Raw genomic sequence first — 24,718 nt, 5'->3', positions numbered from 1 at the left:
TTTTTAATTCCTTTTGTATGTTCTGATATTTTCTGTTGTTCTAAATATGTTTCAACAGAGCAATAGAACTTCATCTTTTGCTTGGAGCACACAAAGGTCGAATCCCTAATCACACATTGAAAATGTAAGGGGGGAAACAGTTTACATTTCATTAAGTTGTAGCAGCCCCAATCAATATGCAGATGGAGATTTAGACAAGCTCCACAAACAAACATGAAAAACACTGACGGTCTAGATCACATTTTACAGAACATGAACAGTGTGTCATCATCAATCCATCAATCAATCAATCTTTATTTGTGTTTAGTCAATTAAAAAATACACTTTACAAAAAACAAGTAAAAGATCTTACTCTTTGTTATATAATCAACACAACAAAAACAACATTCATATATTATGAGCACCAAGCAACAATAAGCAAAATTACAGTACTACAATAAAAACTTACACACAAAAAATGATTCATAGACAATGGAATAAAACCATAACATGGTGGTCATCGTCTCCATATACTCTGGCTGGCTTTTGCAAAAAAAATAAAATAAATAAATAAAAGAGGAAAGCTATTACAAAATTTCAAAATAAAGTGTTCCGAGGGGATGGAATGAAATATCACAATCCTGCTACTTTAAATAATTGTGTCTGTCAGGAAGACAATCCTCATCCAGTGTCCTCCTTGGAAAACAATCGCTGTAGGAATCAAGACTACTAAAGAAATTGGATAATGGGATGTCCAAAACTGCAGCCCTGGAGACTGCTAAACAAAGGTTCACAAAGCCGGCAGCCAGGCTCCAAAATCACACTGGAGAAGCAGAGGCCAAAATGATATATGCTCTGTTTCCAAAGAAACTATCGATGCCAGCTGCAGTGCAGAAACAAAGCAAGTAAAGACCAACAATGAGCTGAAACTAAACCAGGAGCATACAGGAGAGTCCATCATCACATACCACCAATGTACAGTAGATCAGATCTGAAAGTAGACCATTATTGAAGAGCAGGATCCAATCCCCATCACAGCAGTAGTTTTTCAACAACAGGTACATGAATAAAACTAACTTCACTGATGTTGGCTCGCATCTAGACTTTAGGGGCCAGATTTACTAAGATCTCAATTAAAGAGAACTAAATTGCGTGTTCACCGCAAAAGTTTGCACATTTGGCTTGTGTGTGTTTTGCGAGTGATTTACTAAGAACATTTGCGTGAATGACGTCAGGTGCAAACCTTGTGGAGGTGGTAGTATTTCTGTCAGGCTTTTGCGCGTTCTACTGGTTTACGTCACAGAGAGTTTGGACGGAAAGCTGGACGACTGCAGGCGCAGAACAAAAGGAAAAAGTGGCTTATAAGAAAACCTTTTTAAATTAAACACGGTCCTCTCTGGCACTGGTGCGCAGTGTGTGTGTGCCACTTGTGCCATCGTTGCGCACCAGAAGCTGGTCAGCGCTGTGTCTGATCGGACATAAACCTCATGGCAACCGGTACTGAAGTTGGGGGTACAGGCATGGTGAGCCCCCCGTTAAAGCGTCCCACAGCGCAGCAGCAGGGGAGGGGGCTGTAGAGTGAAGAAACAAGCGCGCTCCGGAACGCACCAGAGACGCGTAACCCGAGAAAATGAAATGCCCAGTTTAAAATGTAATGTTGGCGAGAAGAGGAAAATAGGACAACGTAATGTCAATGTTGAAATTCTTTAGAATGCAGATGCTGTGAATGTTCAGTTACAGTTTAATCATGGCGTTTCTTTCAAACTATTATTGAAGCAAGATACAAAATAAATGCATACCATTTATTTTTCTGTCATTTAAACATGTTAACACGTCTTTTGTTGAGCGTATGTCTCCTCCTAACTGCAGCCTGCAGTGCGTACCACTGGGGCTCTTGGATTAGCACGTTCTTTTCAAAGGTGTTAAATTCAGACACCGTCACAACCACCACAATTTTTGCCTGGCTTGGTAAATCACATTGCGTGTGCTAACTTCACTTCTTTGCATGTTCTCCTCCCAGTATTTTGCGCACTTGGGCAGAAACGCCTCGTTTTGCATATTCATTAAGGCAAATGTACTAAATGAACAGTACGTGTTGTTTTGCTCATATGAAAGACGCAATCGTCACTGCACGCTGTTAGTAGATCAGATAGCACATTTTTTGCTGGTGGTATCAAGTTTGCACACATTTTAATACACGCAAACCTTTAGTAAATCTGGCCCTAGGTTTGTAAACACCAGAGGTCGTTTTCAAAAGTACTGGAAACAGGGTGGCTACTATACCAGAAATTGCACGAGCCATTCCAGTATATGTATAGGTAATAGGGTTGTCACGATACTAGAATTTTAAATTCAATACCATTTTCGATACAGCGGGGCAAAAAAAAAAAAAAAAGACAAAATGTAGACACATAATTTCCTTTAATAAAGTTGAGAATACAAACAGCTCTACTCTTTTTAAGAAAGTATTATGGAGCTCAAAATTTAACAACAAAGACTATTACACTTTTATGAGAAAGCACAACTACATTTAGCAGCATGTGAAAACAATAGTAGCTGCTGGTCGACTTTTCTCAGCTTCATTCTTGGACATAGAAACATAACACTTTCATAATGTATAATATTTATATGTTGCTGAAACGGGAGCTTCATTGACCTCTCTCATTTCATCATAGAGACCGGGTGTCGGTCTTTCAGGTGCTTGGCCAACTTTGATGTGCCACAGGACTTTTTAGCCACCATTATGAAGCATTGCTTGCATACGGAGCTGTCGAAATCCTTCAGCGTTTCCTTTATATTTAATTTACTTCCATATACGACTTTTTCACTTCCATCATTTTCAACCAAAACTAGATTCTCAAGCCCCCCAGCAGCAGCACGAGCTGCAACCATGCCGACATCAGCTAGCTCAGTGTTATGATGAGGTAGTGTGTTTATCTAGGGGGAGGGTCTGCACGTGTGTTTAAAGTTTTCAATTGAATGAGGCAAGGAAAAAAAACTGGAGATGAACTATAGATAGTAAAATAAGAGATGAAGACAACGCTGTTAGTATCGATACTTTTGAAAGTCAGTATCATATCCGATACTCACTTTTTGGTATCGATACTTTATTCAGTATCAATTTTTTTAACAAGCCTAATAGGTAAGGTGGGATTTTGAACTGCCAATAGTTCATTTGGACTGGAATAACATGAACATCGTTTGATTACTGCAGTAAAGTTACTTGTAATTTAATGAATCTTAATTCCCTCACTACGCTGTAGAGAGAAAGGCTCAATGAGATCAAGGCCAGTGGAAATGAGACATCAAGCATTCACAAGTGACATAGAAAACGGGCTCCTTAGAATAAAAGTGTTTGTGAATACCTTGAGCCATTTAATTGAGAAAAGTTGGTCATGGAGGGAGAGTAGAAGCAAGTCCCCTATATTTAGCCCTCTCTTCTGCAGACTCTAGAGAGGGGACACATCAATAAATGCTATCAAAGGGTAAAAAACAGTCAGACTCAAGGACCACAGTGGGGCACAACTTATCAGCGAACGAGTGGACACTCAAAATCATGTCAACACAACAGCACACTCTCCACTCTAGAAAAGAGCAGTTGCAGAATGTGTAAATGTGCTTTTAAGGAAGTTCAACTCATCCACGTACAAGGGTGTCAGAGCAGAGTATGGCCTTGGTGTAAGCTTGACACTCCAGGGCATTGTTAATATGACACAGTCAAAAAAGGGTAAGCGAAGACTAATGGAGCTGAGATCTGGGACGTTCTTAAATGAACAAGCAAATTCCAAAAAGCAGTAAACATTGGCCCGGTGTCCACAGACAGCTCTTTTTCCACGTTACTAAAGTGTATTTCTGCTTCCCACAATGTTTTCAGTGAAGTGTGGTTTAGATAGCACTGTGTATTTAATATCTGCTTTCATTCAAATGAATTAATATATCACAAAGAAAACATGAAAACGATGTAGAAGAGTCATGACTGGGCATTGGCAGCAGCTCTAGGCCTTGAAATTGTACCCACAGAAAGCCCCTTCTTGATTTTGGGTGATATGTGAAGGAGAAGTGACCAGAAGGAGCGTCAAGCTGTTTTCTAAAAATTGAACAATTTTCAACTCAATACACTGTGAGTGTGTACACTCGGCCTGATTTACTAAGATCCCAATTAAAGAGTACTAAATTGTGTGTTCACTCCAAAAGATTGCAATTTTGGTTTGTGGCCATTCTACGGGTGATCTACTAAGAATATTGGCATGAGTGATGTCTTTAGGCCTCTTTGTTTTCTTTTTGTTCTTGTTATTTTTTCCAACATGAAGGAGATCTCATTAACACCTTGTCGAGGCGGTGTTTTTTACGCCAGGCTTTTGCGTGTTCTATAGTTCACAGAGAGGTTGGACAGAAAGCAGGATGACTGCAAGCGCAAAATAGGTATTAGCCAGAGAGGCAAATGAACGTCCAGTATTTTCGAGTTATTGCAGATAAATCTGAATATAACAAAAAGTAAACTTGGCTTATGAGAAAACCTCGGTATTAAACATAGAGTCTCTTTTCTTCCCTCCGTCTTTTCAATGAAATGTCATACATTTCAGGAGTTGCAAACTGTGCATCATCTGTGGCATGGGCACCCAAGCACGTGCAAACCAGGAGCACACAGGAGCAACCATTTACCTTTCTTTTATTGTGCCTATGTCTCCTCCTAACTGCAGCCTGTTGTGCGTAACATCAGGCTCCTGGATTAGCACATTCCTTTCAAAGGTGTTAAATTTAGACACCGTCACTATCACCGCAATTTTCATCAGGCTTGGTAAATCCAAATGCTTGTACTAACTTAACTCTTCTGCATATTCTCCTCCCAGCATTTTGCACGCTGATGCAGAAACGGTTGACATTGCATATTCATCAAGGCAAACGTACTAAATGGACAATACGTGTAGGTTTTGCACATATGAAAGACGCAATCTTCACTGCACGCAGATAGTAGATTGGATCGGACATTTCTTGCTGGAGGTATCAAGTTTGCACACGTTTTTAGACATGCAAACCTTCAGTAAATCAGGCCCTTAGGGCACTATATGTTGAAAATGCTGGACTACACTTGTCTTGTATTGAAAATGGGCACTGCCAGCACAAAAATAGGCTGCTTGTGGACCCAGGCCCTAAATTGTGCAAAGGTCTCCCAGACTTACAGGTCTATGGTTGAGTGTCCTGACTTGACTTGGTTTTTTCGCCTTGAGCCTCTGTGAATATAATGAGAAACAAAAAAAGACTACAAGGATGAATGCAGGTAAAGAGCAGTGGGGGAGACTATTTATGTCGGTGTGTCCTGCTCTTCTGTTGATGGATGAATGACATCCATGAGCCGTCACAGACAGGTTTTTGGTAGAGTGGGACATGATGAAAAACAATTGATACTCAGGATATGAAAAAAGGGACAATCTTTGATAAAAAATCCTGACACTGTCTGTCTAATAATTGACTCAACTTCGTCAAATCAAAAACACCAGTTATTCTGACCTTAAATTGGACCTCCACGTAAAAATCATTTTCTAATCATGTTTGTGTTTTTCATCAATTAAGAAATGTCTCCAAAAATAAACGTTTTGGTCAGACTAATTTTAAAAACATTCATCATTTGTTTATCTAACCTCAAGCCCCATGTCCACCTAGTGTTTTTTTTCTCAGCGCCAGTGTGTTTTTTCAGTTGTTTTCAATGGGTAGAGAGCGTTTTCAGCAGAAAGCCGCCACCTGGATGAAAAGCCCCCAGCGTCTTTTCAACAAGCGCTCTGCCATTTTTGTGCGTCCGCTCCATGCGCTAAAGTCTTTCAACTTCTCAAAAAGGTGCTGCTGACGTCACCAGCGCTTTTTTCTGACTAATCCCAAGCTTGAAAGGCCAGTACTCGTCACCTTGGAAACCAAAAACAATGCAGGAGAAGTTGGTCTTGGCCGTTTCAGTTTCATATTTATTTAATTTTAGTAAGCCTGAAATATGACTGGAACCGGGCTTCATCCAGTACTAATTTCTGGACAAGGCGGAGAGATTCCCTGTATTGTTGTTTCTTACGGATCGTGTTGTACCCATATCCTCCTCACTCGATGTCTGATTGGAGTCATGACAGCAGGGCCGTCATTACAAAGCTCATCATCCAGACAAAGTAGGAGGGCGAGAATATTCTGATTGATGCTCATAGTAAAGGGAACAAACAATCTTAAATATAATAAAACATGCAGTAAAAAGTAAAGGACCCGTATCGTTTATACAGTTACTGACTGTTGACTGTTGTCAACAAACAGTTGTCATAGAGACAGGACTGAGCGCATAGCCAGCACTTTTCTGCTGGAAAAACGCTAGGTGGACACAGGGCCTAATATCTGAAATATAAAGACGCATCCTGTTTCAAAGGTCTCAGAGAGAAAATAACGTTTAAACTGTCTTCCCGCGTGACGACTTCTATTGTGTTCAGTAACATCAACAATGTGTTTCTGTGCAGTTCTGTCGCTCTTTTAGCTGCGTCTGTTTTCACTTTTAGGAGTGCACTCCTACTGGCAGCAGTACGTAGTTGAGCTCTCTGCAGTGAAAGTTGTTCAGCACAGAGCCCGAGCTTGAGTTGCACTGCCTGACACCGCTGGTCACTCTTTAACTTTGATATAGGACTCTTTCAATCAATCAAAAGAGAACTTAATAAGGCTTTTTTATGGAAAAAATATACCACCGTACCACCGTTTTCTGTATTCCAAGCACATCATGCAATCAGCTGTCAATACACAATGAATTGGGATTCATTTTTACTCACGTCAGGTCGCGCGCAGTGTGATGGTGGCTACTGCCCCCGCTGTTATGATGGCAGATGTGCCAGCATTTTATACAGGTAAATTAATTGTACCAGTGTATAAGATACATCCAAGTTTTGAGATGACAAGAAAAGGTATTAAAAGTGCCTCTTATACACTGGATTTTACTGTAATTACAAATATGTGTTTACACATATCTATTGTTAAAGTCTCTCCCTTGCCTCAAGCTTGTTGAAAATGAAACTGCTCAACTAGTAAGTGCCTCGAACAACACACCTGAGAAGATCTGTTCGTGCCAATGGTTTTGTCTGCTATATTTGGATTTTCTCTGTGAGCTTAATCTATTGATTGTTCTCCTTGTCTGACGTGTCCCTTTACTTTACTATATTCTATGCGGATACATTTGTTTTCACAGAGTGCAATGTAAATGTCCTTTTTTTTCTACACTAAATCAGTACAACTCATTTTCCAAAAAATGTTTACAGGTGTATGTTTCCTCACTTTTAACAGAAAAAGTTCATATCCAAAAGTCATCAAACTTTTCCAAGAAATGTCCAATTTTTGGCAAGACATGACATTTTACCCACTACTCTTTGTTCCCTTAAACCCCTCACCACTTTGCCAGCTGTAGAAGAAGTGCTGTCGATAAAACTCACAAAAAGGCAGCCTTACGTAACTCACCGCCTGCTCTGAGGGTGCTGCCAACATTATGTGTCTACAGTGGGTATTTGTAGGGTCATGTATATAGGCAGGTGACACAGGCTGCATGAAAAGTGCTCAGATATTTACAGCATGCATGTGCCCTCACAACATCAGACATATTTCCTTAAATATCAGGGGTAATGACGATGTAGCATCAAGTAGTAGGATAAAGTTTATCCTTATCCCTTATCCTTAATTAGCTAATTAGTTACTTGACACTGCACATCCCACATAACAGTCATTGCACGTGCACACATGCTCATTGCAATAGTTGACCAACATATTGTGTAGCCCGATCACTGAGGATTTCATTGTTAAGTTCTGTTAAACTAAATATCTGAATGTTTAGATTACACGATAGCTTATAGCTAGATAAAAGTCAGCTAGCAAAGTGTTGGCAATTAGACTAACAGGCCAGCTAAGAAACAGTGATAAGGATTAAGCTTTTCTAGGATTAACTCCTTCTGTGGGAGGCCTCGCCCCGACCTTCTCCCCTGCTGGAAAGTAAGAGTATTGCTGGTGTGATTTTTGCATGATGCTTCATTTTGCTGATCCAGGCTTGAAACGCAGCAGGAGGTGTGTAATCCTTCTTCAGGCAGACTATTCTAGTGTAATCTCCGGCTCACTCAAAGTACACACAAGTCACTTTTGACTGCTCCATAAAAGATTCAAACTGTCAGAGTCTGGCCATCTGTCATCTGCCTCTGTGTTTGTTTGTCAGATTTTTAGATTTCTCTCTGTTTGTCTTTCCGTCTATCATCATCTCACGCTGTATGTGTTCTTGTCAGAATATGGGACTAAATGTGAGTTCTTGAAAATGAAACTGATGATCCTCTGAGCATCTTTAAACTAGATAAGCCCATTAAGAGAAGTCCCTCAAGCAATAGGATTAGGACCTGTGGGCATGTGTGCATGTTTGTGTGTGAGTGTACACACATCAGAGTTTTATGTGTGTCAGTGTGCATGCATACTTTGTGTGTCTATATGATATGTATTTGAAAGCGTGAAAATAAGTGTGTGCGCAGGTGTGTGTGTGTCTGCTCAATTGCTTGAGCTCCACTGAAAGAAAAATGTTTTTGTTCTCAAAAGGCTATTCTGCTGCACCTTTGGGGAATACTCAGCTTTCTTTTCAACTGTTCCCCTTTATTCCCTGTCTCTATTCCAAGCATGAGGTGCCGGTGCATTGCTAAGATACAATGGGTCATTTCAGCCAACAACAATGAGCCAATCAGCAATAACACACACAAAAAAAGCTTCTGCATTCACCATCAATGACTGGACAAAGAGTCAAAAGGAGAAACCATCGGCAAGCCAACTACCCACCTGAGCAAAATGTGGAGCGACTAGCTGTAAAAGGTTTCAAAAGAAGTCTTCAGCTGAGGTTATCTACATGGCAAATGTGAGAGCTGAAGAGGAGGGAGGAGCACAGAAGATATGATCAAGATGCAACTAAATGCTCTAACAGCGACATCTTATATCACTCACAGGACAGGCACTGGGATGTATTGGGAATTTAATGGGTTGATGGCACTTCTTTACATTCTAAAGCCTAAACTGATAAAACCCTCTTCTATACATTATTCTGCAGTTCCAGGCACTGCTTTAAGTTTGACATCATTTGAATGAATACCATGCCTTCCTCTGCTACATCTAAAATACATTTCACCGGAAGAATTCCTCAAGAATGACTGTGGATGCACTGCACAAGCATCCACTCAAACATGACAGCATTGCTGTTGCTGACTCCTTGTAGACCCTAATTAGCAAAGCATGAAAAAGAAGGTTATGAGCTTCTCAAGAATCCAGGCTTTTGCCTGGTTCCAAATGCATTTCAGTATGATCATGTGATAATGTGGATGTGGTGACAGTTAATGATGCGTGTTGAGAAAGAGTATATGAATGGAAGAAAGGCTCTGTGTCACAGTTGGTGAATGGTTCTGCATTATTCCCGAGGCCACGGACACTGACTCCTTCATCATTGAAACAAATGTAGGATGTAGGATCGGCTCTCTTACTCTTACTCTGTTTGGGCAATAAGCAGCAGCAGACAGAGAGAGACAGAGGTTGAGGTAAAGTTTCACGGTTCAGGTGATAACTATTTTGAATCTCGCCTTTGTGTGTTCCCAAAAAACAAAAAGGAGAAAAAATGCCTTTTATAGCCTTATTTGTCCCTATTGCGTTTTCTCTCCCTCTTCGCTCCGTCCCTCCCTCTCCCACTCTCACCCTAAGTGGCCAGTTGTCAAAGTCAGCTGAAGCCCAGTTAATGAAGAGGTAGATTTATTAGCGAGACATCAGTGGGCTGGGCTGGGGGGGGGGGGGGGGGGGGGGGGGGGAGCGGAACCCCGGGAGCCAGCAAGTAAATACAGCCTCTGAGTGTGCATACTAACCAAAATAAAATCAGAGGGTAAAGAGAGGAATCTCACACTGAAAGGATACTTAAGAGTAGGAACAGGCAGTTTTCTGAGGAATACATAAATTGATGAAGCAGATATGAGAGGTAGAAAGCATCCACTCAGACAGGAAAGGGGGAGAGGCAGCTTCCCTCTCTTTTATCCTCTCTCCAGCAGTGGCTAAAGCACAAGCTCTTACCGTCTGTTGTAGGTCTGGGATTCCAATGCGGATGACCACCGTGTTGCCTGTAGGTTCCTCCATGGGTGCTCTTGCACTACGGCTCCACTCTGCACCGGGACAGAAAGCCAGAACACCAACAGGAATGGGAATGCCGCTGTCCTCTTCCTGGGAGCTGCCGCTGTCAGTGCTGCCCCCCTGGCTGCCGTTTGCTGCGTGTGTGTAAGGGTGTGTGTATGTGTGTGTGTGCTGCTGCTGCTGCTGGTCCTGCCGTGGAGGGCTGGGTGGCTCATGTTTGCCGGCTGCCGAACGCAGAGGCATGCTCCGTGTTAGGGGCTCCTTCTGTGTCTCTTTCTCTCTCGTTCGCTCTCTCTCTCTCTCTCTCTCCAGACACACACGCGGGCGCACACACTCACACCGTTGACTCCAGCTCACACTACAAGCACACACGGCTGAAAGCGTGCATCACTCGCCTGGGAGAGAAAAAGAGGGAGGGAGACAGAGGCAGGGAAGGGAAGGGGGAGATAGGAGATTACAGAGAGATGGAGGGGAAATAACAAAGACAGAAGATAAGTAGGGTTACTTGGGCACATTTGGTCTTGGATTAGAATAAAATTATTGAAATAAAAAACACAAAAGAGGGAGAGGATTAATCAGCAACTGTTGGGAGCTTTTGAATTGTGTTGGACTAGAGCATTATACACCAAGCTAATGTGTTGTTAGTAATCATTTTTACTTTTCTTTGACATTAAACCTTCTTCTGTCTGCTTGATTCATCAACTGTAAAAAAAAAAAAAAAAAAAAAAGCTCAGAGCTCAATTGCAAAGTAAAGACTAACTGTGTACATATGATGTTGCGACCCTCATGGCGTGTGACTGTAGCTGTAACACACTGTCGCTTTTGCTGTAGTGTGCTAAAACTGTGGTGACATCAGGACGGGCAGAGGCAAGGATTGTTTGTTCAGATCAATGCTGGGCAGGATTTGGCCTTCATGCTTCATTTTATCTATCTGTGGGGGGTGTTGCTGATCAAATGGCTCCCTGGTAAACATGGTGACACATCAATAAAACCCACTGCCGTTAAGGAAGGAGGGGCTTTCATTGGATTCATTGGATTTTTTTCTCGTTCAGGGTCACTCCATAGGGTTTGGGGTTCTAATTTATTTTCATGCAAGCCATGTCCAGCTTTGAGACTGGGGCAGTGATTAAGGACTAAACAAATAAAGTCTATCTGACCTTCATTTCCATCTAAAAGTTTTAAAAAAAACACCCAAAGCAATTTTATATTCTCTAACTGTCATTGTTTTCATGTTGAGCCACAAAAATGCTTCAGGTATTGGCTTATTCGCTACATGCTGTCACTCTGGATTGAACTCAGAACTCATGACACCGGTTGAAATGTTTATCAGAGGCGACTGGTACATGACCTCTGTGTAGTGTAAGGCTAGTACTGAAAGGATCTTGCATTACAAGCTTCAAACACCATGAGTTTCTCATGCAGGGGAAATGTGTCATTAAACATTTGCGTCCCTAAATTATTAATTGTGATCTTAAGTCAGTGCTATGCTCCATTGTGTTCTCAGTGCCATCATTGTTCAAGCTGACCCGAAAGCCCCCCAGGACAGCATTTTCTCAGTCTGTGGAATATAAAGCTACCACTTGAGAGGAAATCAAGTGATGAAAGCTCTGAAGCTGCTGTAACAAAAGATAATGTGGGCACTCCCTGACACACACATGCACAGATTTATGCCATCTTTAAACTTGGAAAGATAAGGTATGGAGGAGGCTTATGTGAAAGCCTGCAAACACAAAGAAAAGGTTTCATGCTTCACGTTATGAGTCAACACATGGTACGACTGTGTTTGATTAAAGCGAGGGGCAAAATGAGTTTGACAGACTGCAAGGGGATCTTCCTCTTATCCGTTTCAGTGTGTCTCGCTGGATTTCTTGTGATGATAGTTTGAGACAAAACACCACCTCATTATATCAGAAAAGCATGTGATTCCTGCAGAGAAGTTCAAGTTGTAAAAAAATAATAATAATAAAATTGAACTAACAAAATCATTCTAAGTCACATTTTTTTCCCATTAAACATGGCCAGCATGTCATATTTCTCAAGCGAAAAGGTGAACTCAGTGTTTCCCTGCAGCATGGAAGCTTGCATGTGAGCGCTTTACCAGCACTGGGCACTCTACAGTCAGTAATCCCATTAGCATTGGGGAAAGAGCATGGCAGGTAGCCCGAATACATTAGAGGATTTAGCAAATCACTCTACCTGTATGGGACTTTAGACTGTCAGGTCTTCAGGGCCAGAAAAAAAAGATAATAATAACCTGGGTCTTGTAGCTTAGCTCCATATTCACATTTAATAAAGCGATTTTGTGACCTTAAAGTTCAAGCCCAGATGCACTATAACAAATGATTAAAAAGATTACTAACATCTCCTTACAATGATATTTTTTTGCTGTTGCAGAAAAATTATTGACAATTATAGGAGTTTGAATGGTGTATTTTCTTATGTCCACATCCACAATGGAACACTTTAATTTAAAAATGGCACATATCCAAAACCATTTCAGAAAATGAACCGCACAGTGAATAACTATGGAACAATTAGAAGGATTCAGTTCGGGGAGATGGGCAATGGGACCTCAGACGACTCGCTCTCCAATAGCAATGATTCCCATAGCTAGCTGGGGCAGGGCCAATGAGGGATTTCACCCTACTTGCATCATATGAGGATAAACTGTGTGGGCAACAGCACTTGAAGAGATCTACATTCAGCGAACAAGTAATCTGGTTAACAAATGGTGAGAGAAAAAGACAGGGTAAAGCAGATAAAGGGTTAGTCTGCAAAACACTTTTATTATTCAGCTGATTAAAACTCTTTCAGCCTACATTTTTTTCAGCATTGCAGCGTTCACACTTCCAAAACTTCAGTGAGACTGAAAGCCTTTCAGATGAAGCATATCACCCCTCTGTGATAGGTGTGTAATTCCGCAACCGCAATCAAAACAATTGGTCAGCTAAAAGGATTAGTCGGACGTCGGCAATATCTGGAGCATTTTTATCATCATTTAAGTGCTACAGTTATCCACAACCCACGAGTGAAAATATAAAACATTGTTTGAACTTATTAAATGTGAGGATAGAGGCCATGGCCATAACTATTATTTACCCTTCAGACAGAATTTAAAATAATGACGTGAATCTAATTTGCAGCCTTCCTCTTAATTCTGTCTTTTTTTTTACGTTTGTGTGTATTATTTTTCCAAACACCCACTTTTAACTGTATTATTTTTCCAGCTATACTTCTACAAATGGCATAAACTGAGTAAACGTTTAGTTATCTGTCCAGAAAAAAAAAATACAATCAATGGATCACAAAGCAACATCATCATTCATAGCAGCCTTACTGTCTTTATTTTGTGTCTCAATGCACCTGCACATGCAATCACTGATTTAGTATACTGTGGTGTAATAATAACTTATGCATGTTAAAGAGGGACCAGTAGAGAAAAATTAAAAACATTTGGGAGCTCTGAGTGAGCCTTTGGGTTATTATGATGTACACATTCTTAGTCCAACTTCAATTGCTTGGGAACATTAAGAGAGTGGACTAGAATTTTAAGGAGGTAAGCTCGAATGCGTCCACTTAAAGCAACTGCCTCTTCTCTCCTCTGCTCAGATCTCTTTCACCCCACCCCTTCTCATCCCATCTCTCATGCTGCAGCCCAGTGAAAACAAAGTGAATAATTCATGCCCATACAGAGTCTGTACTGTATGTAAAAAGACCTGCCATAGAGTCATACACGCGGACATTAACAAACAGACCAAGAAAATTCACTGCTTGCCACCAGCCAGCACTACCTGCTCCACTCTAATACTCCCTCACCAGCAAAAAAGGAGGCTGGGGCAGAGGGAGGAGGAAAGATAAAGGTAAGCAGTTGCCAGAAGTAGCGTGAAGCAGAGAGGGGACGGGAGGATGTGGCTGAGACAGTCAGTGGGCTGAGAAAAAAAAAAGGAACAGAAGCGTGGAAGAAAAAGTGTGGTCGGTAGAGAGACAACAGAAAAGGAAGGTGGGAGAGCGGGTGTGAGGATATGAGAGAGGGAGGGAAAGCACTACATACAGTCAGCTTTGACAAACCAGCCACACAGCCCCGTGGGCTGGAGTAAATGTGATAACTGTTCACAGACCCCATCAGAGTTTGCGTCACGCTCCTCTACACCTGGTAAAGCAAATGTCACGGCCACTCACAAACTGAAGTCACCTGGGGCCACCTTTATGCAGAAACACACAGGCATAGATACACAGTTTACCTCTTTTTCATTGATCTGAATGAAGGTAATTCATTGGTAATACCCATCAATAAGTGATTTTAGCTGTTTGCTATGAAGTTCTGCTCTACCTGTGTTCAACAGGTTCTTTTTTTTTTTTTTTTCGCTCACCAGGTATAATATGAATGAATGTCTGTTACAGTTGAGCACTTGTGAAGTGATTTCACACTTTGCTGATTAGGCCTATTAGCACAAAGTAATCTCTTTGTATTTGGATGTCCGGGTTCTTAATCTGTGGCGAGATTCTTATCCTGGTCAGCTCCTAGTGTCTTTTTGAGTCAACTAGCAACAATTTGTTCGCAAACCATGATGAGAGAGCAACTACAGCCAATCAATAAAGACAAATAAAGGTATATATTGGTATAACTTCTCCTTAGTTTAGAGAACTGATTAGAATCATTACTCTCGTTACCAGAGGGAGGACATCAACATATGAAGGTTTATGTACTGTGTGTTACGTTACATTGACGAATGGAATTTTTCTGGATGAGAATAATATGTTAAGGTTAATTATCATTTGTACTGCATTGAAGTGTGCGTAGCTCTCTAATCTCATCCACTCTTAGGTAGATACAAAAGTAGTGAGGCCTTTTCTGCATCAGGGGAAGGCAGGGACAGGATTGTGTTTTTTTAAAGTGCAAACATTTACCAGGCAGACTGAAACACCGATGGACCATTAAGAGAAGCCAATACTGTGTGGGACTTTCAGAGGGTCCCCTTACACAACAATTGATTAGTCTCTTAGGAGAGGAAACTGTTCAGTGAATGTTTAGGGCAAGATTAGAAATCTCTGGAGGAACTGGAAGGGTATAGGTTATGTCCATAGTACTAGTGGTGTGCGATATAAAGATCTTGGATCGTGAAGGATTGGAATGTGTTGCCAAATCATAGATCTGGGCTCAGGTGTTTATTCTCACACAGATGCGTCTCCTCCTCATAATAAAAACGAAATCTAACAGTTAGTCCGTAAAATCAACTCAATCACGGTTTTATGCAAATGCTTTGATATTTTTTTAAACCGACACAGTGTAAGAAACATCTACATAGTTTGAACAGTAACGTTTACATCTCGGATAGCGACACAACAAACTCTTTTCAAGAGCCGGACAGACATTCACAGTCTCTTGAGAGTTGGATAGAGCAGAGCTCAGAAAGATAGTAAATGATGGGAGATAAAACCAGGTGTTTAAAATGTTACTGTCTGTGTTTTCAGCTCTCTCTTTGTTGTAAGTCTAAGACGCCTCTCCTCTCGAAATTCACCTGTTGTGATAACATGTCAGTCTGCAACTGACTCCTGTTGTTCAGTGTGCAGCAGACAAGGTGAGAATGAGTAACCATGGTGACTGTTTTTCTGTCAATCAATGATGTCCCACCCCTTCAATGAATGAACTCTTCTTTTAGTAAAACTTATTTGGACCATGTGTCACAGAATGAACACACTCTGTATCATGTTTGAGAACATACTACATACACTAAACAAAACTCAAGTCTGCAGAGCCAATTTTAGGAATCCTGCAGGGCTTATTAAAAACAAAGAACTTGAAGTCTACATGTTTTGAAATGAATGAATCACTGCATGAAAATGTTGAACTGATGAACACAAAAAGAGGACTCATTGCTAAATCATGATTTTAAAGTGGTGCAGAAAACCTTCAAATTGTGGATAAATATTGATCAAATCGAGGGAAAGACATTTCTGATGAGAGACCTTCAGACCCTTCAGTAACTTCTAAATTAATCTTGAAGATCAGGGTGAAAAAAAATGTTATAAAATTGTGATTATGCCATAAAAATTGTGATATGATGTTTTTTTTCATCTTGCCCACCTTCACCAAGTACTTTCTCCAGTCAGAATTAACATGAGAGGAAAGATTACAAGAACACTGTTCTAAAGTAAAAATCACAGTTACCGAGTTTAAATTCTACTTAATTAAATGTAAAGTTACAGGTCTATTAATCTACTCAGGGAAAAGTTAACATTAACATCATTTCAAATAGTCTTGAAGTACTGAGTACCTTCTTTTTAACTTGAGTAAAAGGAGACTAATTACTTGTCAGAAAAGGAGGCGACTGCTCTCTAAGCTCCAATATTATGGCAGATGTTGATTGTTAACTAGTTGGCACTATGCCTTTGGCATCATTTAGCTATGCTTACAGCTCCTAACTGTCTCCTGGTGGATTCTGACCAAGAGAATGGTGGATTTGTTTGGCCTGGCTGAACCCTGCAGCCTTCATCCAAAAGCCCAGCAGGCAGGATTTATAGTCATTGTGTGTATGGAAGACGTCTCTGATCCTTAATCAAAAAAGAACATTTCGAATGTCAACAAAATACTTTTGCAACACTGCTGTCTTCTTACTAAGGTGAACATTACATATCTGTTATTTGTACTTTCAAACTAAAATCTGTTGTTTTCATTTCAAGTGATGATTTCAGTTGCAAAATGTTCAGAAAATGTTAAAAAAAATTGCAAATATTCCATAAATAACCAAAACATAGTTCATCAGATATGCACTCTTTCATTAAAAATCGGCTTTAGTAGTTAAATTAGTTGAATGAAATAATCATTCATTAAAGGCAGGGTGGGTAATTTTTTTCCAAATACACTTTTTAAGATTTTGGTTGAAATTGTCTTTCGGTCCTAACAGTTATTAATATTTCATGTGTTCTGAAAAAGAAATGAAAAATATCATCTGTAGTTCTTAAACTTCGAACCAATGTCGGCCACGTTTTATAAACCAATCAAGCCTCTCTTTCCAATACATGCACAAGAGCACATAAAGCATGAGCTCAAATCCGGTTCTTGACCAATGGCGCTAGTGCTTGTAAGTGAGGGGCGGGGCTTTTTTAAGAGCACAGAGGGCAGGGGGTGGGTGAAAACGGAGAGGATGCTACTTTCAAAATCATGCCAGTTTATGAAAATTACCAACCCTGCCTTTAATCATAAGTAAGCCAAGTAAACCAAGTAAAATGTTCAATTAATGGTGATATTGATTTGAGGTCACCCAGCCCTAATCGCTAAACACAAAAATATAAATGCAGCATTTTTGTTTGTGCTTCAATTCTCCATGAGCTGAAGTCAAAGATCAAAGACTTTTTCTATGTACACAAAAGGCTGATTCATCTCACATTTAGTTCACAAGTTTGTTTCAATCTGAATAAGTGAACACTTCCCTGCCAAGATAATCCATCCACCTGACAGGTGTGGCATATCAAGCTTCTGATTAAACAGCAGGATTATTGCATAGGTATGCCTTAGGCTGCTTTGCTCACACAGCACAATGCCATATATTCCCCAAGTTTCGAGGGAAGTTAGGAATGTCCAGATTAACCACTCATTGTAAACAATCATGAGCCCCGAGGCCACATGCAGAGGCCCCATATGGAAGGCTAAAAGCATTTGGAATCAATACTATACAGTAGCTGCATCACATCGCACAGCCACCGTCTCTATCCACTTTGCATGGCTGACACAGCACGCAGAAGTGCCCCCTGTTTTTTCCCCTCACATAGACACACGTAGGTGACATAGATGAAAAGGACAATATTCCTCGGCTCACAGCTGGGTAATCATAATGTTATGCCATTTTAATTGATCAATTTTTATATTACATTCGATTTGGTTGGTGGGCTACAAATCCTGCTTGGCAAGCTTCTTTATGATGGCTTTTCAATCCGTCTCCCCCGCTGACAGGACTGGAAATGTGACGAACTGACAGAGGGAGACACTTTAATGTTATGGAAAACCCATTGCATTTCCTTTTTTGGCTATACTGCAAAGTGCATTTGAGGACACAGCCATTTTACAGTTACTTGGTATGATACTGTGCAATGTATCACTGGGGCTGACAAACAATTTAAATAAATGATACAATATACAGACAATATAGACACAACATATAGTTTTAACTAGCCAAAGTTTGAACATACACCAAAGACAAAGCAGAACAAATGATGAGAGTGGAGAGGCCATGGGTTATCAATGTGGCCCTGGATATTCTGGCAATCTCACTGCCCTCCTCTTATCTTCACAGCTATTGCTTCTCTTGTTCTCCCAAGGTTCTAGCGCTTTCTTTCACTATCTGCCTGTTCATAAATTCCCTCTCAACAACAGCAGGAAGTTGTGGATGTGCAGTAACTGTTGATCTTTGTGTTTCCAGGGTTTTTGCTGGAGTGGCAGTTGGCTCTTTGATGCAGCCTGCCTATTAATAATCAATGGGGCTCTCCAGGGAGACCTTCATAAAGCCTACCATCCAATTAAGACCTGGTTCATACCATGCACAGTATTATCTCTTCACAAAGCACAGCACTCAAAAAGCAGGCTGGTGATGCTGGGGAGGTCAAGGATGTCACAGTGCCAGGCTCAAAATAATGCTATCAAATATATGCTACACCGGGGAATCACGAGTGTGCCTGTTAACAAACAAAATTCCACAGCACCGAAGGCGGTTTCAACAGATTTGTATTCATTCTTGGTGTTTGGGGGTTATTTTTTTCAAACTGGAAAAGTATAAAAAAAAACAGAACTGAGTTGGATTTATTTGAGATCATGAAGCAGAACATTAAAGTTGAAGTGAGCAATTTTAATCAAACATTTTGTTTTTGTTTGTTTTTTTCTTGTTGTTTTTTTTGGACAATTGCAACAACAACGAAATATCTTTATATAATAATATAATATACCCTAACCCTATTTTTGTTCACAGCTCTGGATTTGTAAATGGGCGATTCAAGTGGCTCAGACTGAGGCACACAATACTGGAGTTCCACAAAGACAACTTTCTTGTTTGCCAAGAAGTGCTGTTGTTGTGATGTTACATAATACCAGCAGGAGAGTGGTGATGATCACTATCTGGAACTAATCATGACATGTTTTTAAAGATTTAGAAGAATAAAGCTACTTTCTTTTCAACAACATACATCATCAACAATCTTTCTCCATGATTGAGATGAAATATTTAAGGAGGTTAGAGATTTAGACGTAGGCCTGCACAGTTGGGTTATAAGTGTTTTCACCAGTTTTATTTGGTAATCACTGAAGTTATGCTCTGGCAGTGACTTTACTGTTTTTAGTGATTATAATAAGTGCCGGGTGCTTTGTACTGTATGCTATGTAAAGCTATAAACATGTGTGCTCCGTTAAACGCATCAGCAGGACATTTAATTACATCATCAAAAAAATACAACTTGTTTTTGAAAAGTTTGTGTTAACGATGCCATAAGAACAAATGATCCAAGTGACAAATGTTTAACTTGTTTGTTTGGGGTTTTTTAAGTTACTGTCATAACTGCAATTTATTTTTCAAAATAGCATGTTTTTAAATCTATACAGGAAATAAAACACACACTTAGTGTAAGACTGTTTGAAATACAAAATAAAAGCATAGCACAGAACATTCTGTTGAGAGACTCTTTAAGCTGAACTGTTAACATTAACAGGAACACTTACAAAAGCCGTCATGATAGGCTTAAATATTAAGTACCATAAATAAATAAATAAAATGCATCTTTAGATGAGTATTATAATGGTAATTTTACACCCACTGTTTAATAGATCACTCATGTTATACATCTCTAGAAAGCTATCCTTGGGATTCTGACCATGTAACCATTTCAAGATTAAACCAACACAGTAGCCATGGGGGAGCCGGAGCCGCAGTGGCACTGCGCGCGCTCCCAAATATCAAGGCTACGGTCCTCGTGCAGGCGACCCGGGTTCACGTCCGACCCGCGGAAACTTTCCCGCATGTCTCTCCCCACTTTCCGACTCTATCCACCATCCTATCCATTACAGGCTAAAAAGCCCCAAAATGAACCTTTAAAAAAACACAGCAGCCACAATCTAAGTAACTATCAGAATGTATTAGAACACCGACAAACAAACTACCGTAAATTCCGGACTATAAGCCGCTACTTTTTTCTCACACTTCGAGCACTGCGGCTTCTACTCCGGTGCGGCTAATGCATGGATTTTTTTATGGGGGACAATGAGCTTCTGCCGCAAAAACATTTGACCTCGTCACGTCGGATCTTAATATCAGTCATTTTGCGCTTCATGCACGCACCCTCATGATGGAAAACACACGGAAAAATACATATGATGCAGCTTTCAAGTTAAAGGCGATCGACCTGGCTGTCAAAGAAGCTAACAGAGCTGCTGCACGTTAAGATGACACTGACAGCGACAACAGAGACTGAGGAAGTGAGTAATGAAGTCATTCTGAGGCAGTGAATGGATGGACTTTTTCTTGTGAAATATATTACGGTCATCTTTTTCATCAGCCGTGTTACAGACACCGTCGGCTAGGCTTCGTATTGTAACGGTTCATGTTGTAAAGTCAGTAGTTGATAATGTGTTCATAATTCCGATTGTGTGGAGAGTCAGTGAATGCAACAGCGAGAACGTGTTGAGTGGCTGTATGAGAGAACGCTGGGGGAGAGAGTTGGATTGTTACGGCAAGTTATGTGTTGCTCTCTGCTGTAAACGGCGTGGTCACGGCCGACAGTGATCGGGTTATTAAGTTATTATTTGAACGCTCTCGTCGTCCTTTAACGTCCGTACGGACGCTACATTATTTGCGGATGTTACCGGTAGCCTACGTCTGTGTAAATAGCTCTTGTTATAGCGTGGACACCTGCGGCTTATAATCAAGTGCGGCTTATATATGTACAAATACATTTATTTACTTATTTTTAGCCGGTGCGGCTTATATCCAGGTGCGCTCAATAGTACGGAATTTACGGTAGTCTTTCTGATTCATCTTTTCTCCACTTTGAAATTTGCTTCAAATATAAAGTGTGTTATAAATAAAAAAAAACATTTATATTATTACAATTATAAAGCACTGAGGCACAACAACATTGTGGGGCAAATCCAGCAGGGAAGAGGAGGACATCAGAGTGGAGGACATTTGTGGACATTTGTGGTGCGGTGACAGGAGGAGGCCGCAAGAAGTGCAAAGGTGGTTTCTCTTGCCAAATAGGGACAATGGATGCAGTGGGAAGGTGTAAAGAGGAGGAACATCAGCTGGAAAGAACTATGGGAAATGGAAGCAAGTAAGGTCGGCTTCATCATCAGAGCGACATATGACGTGCTTCCATCACCAAAGAACCTCCATCAGTGGTATGCGAGGATCCAAGCTGTGCCCTCTGCCCAACTCTAGCGACCCTCAAACACATCACGGTAGGCTGTAAGACCAGCCTCACCTGGTGGCATAATCAGGCACTAGAAAGCCGGGCATCAGCCCTCGAGAACAGACGGTGTGCGACCAACTCCTTACCTCCGAGAACAAGCAACCCCTCTAAGGGCAACAACCTTTGTCTGAAAAGGACAGTTAACACCAAACATCTTTCCACCAGATCAGAAGAAGGACACCTATGCAAGGCCCGTGACTGGAGGGATGCTGGTGTACATTAGCAAACAACTAATGTTTGCACCTTAAATACCTTGAACCACCAACCTCAGGCCAGACTTGGTGTTCTGGTCTCCTTCATAGAAGACTGCTTACATACTGCTCACATTTCCATGGGAGAACTCTGAGGAGGAGGCCTATGAGTTGAAGAAGCTGCACTATGCAGAGCTAGAAGCAGAAGCAACGCAGCATGGCTGTAACACCAAAGTCTATCCAGTTGAATGGGATTTGTCGCATCGTCTACCATCAGACTGCTGAAGGAGCTTTGAATCCACGGTCAAGCTCTGTAGAAGACCATCAGATCTGATGAAAGAAGTAGTTGGTGGATTTGGCTCAAGCGACAACACCAATGTTGGATCCCAAATACGTCAGTGGTCCACCCTTTATTGAACATGGAACGAACTTTATTGAACATGTTCAATATTTTTTTAAGAATAATTATATAGCAATAATTATGGTTATTCTTTTATCTGCCAAGCCTTGTTCATGTGCTGCTAAAATATAACAAGTGCACATAGATCACATCTGTTCATGCATTTATTTTGGAGTTGCAGGAAGTCTTATTAGGTTGGCAGTCCCCCACTCCAAATGAATGACAGGGGAAACACTAGAATCCCATATCCATCTTTTAAAATAAGAGGTTACATAACTACATAAACAACTTAGCACACAAAGAGGGCTTTGGCTCTATCTGTGACGTGTGAAACATTGTTGATCTTTTGCTGAATCAGCAATAACCATGATGAAATGATGAAGGACAGTGGAGAGTAGGTATTTGTTTTTTGGCATCTCATACTTGCCACAAACTAAAATATGGCGCTCTGGCCTGGCATCCTCACTCCATATAGTCATAAATATTTGAAACTGTTTACTCCATTGCTTCCCTTCAACGCCACATAAGCCAATCTTACATGCTTGTATCCTTATCTATGCAAGAGTGAGACCGAAACTGCAAGGAGGACTGCAAGGAGGTTTAGGAAGAGATGAAATAAAAGGAGTTTCTCTTTCATTTTTGGAACATTTAAGGAAAAAGAACAAGAAGCACATCGAAGAGAAGCGTGTAAAGATTAAACTATTTGATCCATTTAAAAACAGGGATAGAAGCCATTACGAAGCCATGTATTCCTGAGCTTTTATGACTATTGATCTGCTTCTGTCATTTGTAAGAGAAACACGCTGTATCTGGGTCACAATCCAGTCCACGGCAGTTTGAAACATCAGACCGACTCTCTGATCTGGGTTGTCATGAAAAGAAAGATCACTCAGAAAACCTGAAAGATGTGCTTATGTGTGAACATGGGTGTGTATGCTTACAAATAAAAGAGAGCAACTTGCAAGTTCATCTTTTTTTTTTTTTCCAATTAACACTAATCCATGTCTAATAATGACTGGAGAAAAGTGAATCCTTGGTTTTACATGTTTAACACCATAAAAGGTCACACATTTATTCACATAATTTAGAAGGAAAAGTGACGGTTTGAAAAATATGCTGCTAATACGCCCCATTTTTTAACACCATGTCATATTATATCACAAAAGTGACTCGTGTTCTCTGACTAGCCAAACATGCAGCTGTTTGTGTTTGAATGTTTCCATAGTCTAAGACTTAAATTGGCAGTTGTTGAAATGGTTAAATACTGCGTGTGTAAAAGGAAAAGGAACCCAATAACTGTTGTGTATCAGTGCAGTTGAGGAGACAGGGAGTTTATATATCATACAAACAGGATTGGGAATTAGCAAACAACAAAAGTGTTTGTGTTGTATCAGTTGAATTTCCTCAACCTAACCGCCGTAGGCAGCACAGCCTCGCTTAAATAGCGGGCTGAGGCTGCGACTGTTGGACAAAGCGGTGGCTGTAAATACCATCAATCAATGCTGCTAAATGTAGCCTGGCTAAAACACAGTTAAACCCACATTCATTTCTGACAAGCTTGTATTTGATTGAAAGGACTTTACTATAAAGAAATTATGGATCAGCATATATGTGTTTTAAGCAGTAGACAGCAACTTGACACAACAAGATGTCTGAGTCGTTTAAAAATAATAATAATACAGAACTCAAGACTGGAGGTTTATTTATGTTACAGCCTCACTGGAAAAAAAAGAATCAGAAAAAGGATCCAGTTGAATGAGAAGGTGGATGGAAAGATGTGGAGATGAGCTGCGGCTCAGCGCTGATACCTGAAAGAGCTCAAAGAGGCTTTCCATTTGCCGTGGCTCATGGCCAACCACATTATTTTCCAGATTACTTTACACTTCTGGATCTGTCCACAACCTGGATTGACAACGGTTACAAAGTGGCCCTGAGGAGAAAAATCTCGTCTTTCCAGGTCGTTAAAGATTGCCTTTTTTGTTTAGGACACCCGCCAAATGTGTCCAACACACTGCTTAACAGATGCATCTCCACACTGCTTTGTTGAATTTTGAATCAATGGCCATACTTATAATCAAGTAAATAGGCTAACAACAACAATTCCATTAAAGATAAATCTATGCAGACGAATTGTCGAGTAGTTTAGATCTGTAGTTTTATTGTTATGTCTTTGCCTCAGCTCCTTTTTTATACTTATCCTCTCTGTTGTCTTGTCTGATATTAAAAAAAATTGAAAGGTGGGGAGGAAACACCGTATTTCAGCTTTAACCAATCACAATAAGGTATAAGGGTTGATTATATCAAATTATTGAAAGATATAGTGTCTATCCAGATGAGGCATCTTCAAAAAGTCTGAGCTTCATGTCAAGATTGAATGAACCAGATTTTAATGACAAGTGTGAATAATGTAATAATGATTTGTTAGACTGCCCTGTTACTGTATGGAAATATATTACTTAATAAGAATGTCACAGTAGGCTTAATCGCCATTTTTAGCCATTTTTTTTGCCATTTTTAGTTCAGATTTGATTCTTTTGGAATAAGCTTTGAATTACCAGGCACTGGATAA

At 40.5% G+C, this 24,718-nt stretch overlaps 1 protein-coding gene across 1 annotated transcript in view; it reads right to left on the bottom strand.

The window, feature by feature from the left end:
- Nucleotides 1-21,847, bottom strand: part of shank3a (SH3 and multiple ankyrin repeat domains 3a) — a 151,833-nt gene extending 129,986 nt beyond the window's left edge. The window contains exons 1-2 of the mRNA XM_079345521.1: nucleotides 21,198-21,847; nucleotides 10,054-10,505 (exon numbers count right to left, since the gene is read on the bottom strand). Of these exons, the coding sequence (XP_079201647.1) occupies nucleotides 10,054-10,353 (300 nt within the window). The 5' untranslated portion in view covers nucleotides 10,354-10,505; nucleotides 21,198-21,847. The remainder of the gene's footprint in view (nucleotides 1-10,053; nucleotides 10,506-21,197) is intronic.
- Nucleotides 21,848-24,718: the final 2,871 nt, after the last annotated feature.

The sequence above is a fragment of the Symphodus melops genome (genome assembly GCF_947650265.1).
Source record: "Symphodus melops genome assembly, chromosome: 6".
In the NCBI taxonomy this organism is placed as follows: domain Eukaryota; kingdom Metazoa; phylum Chordata; class Actinopteri; order Labriformes; family Labridae; genus Symphodus; species Symphodus melops.
The sequence above is the reverse complement of the archived record's forward strand: the minus strand, read 5'-3'. Positions and strand labels throughout refer to the sequence as shown.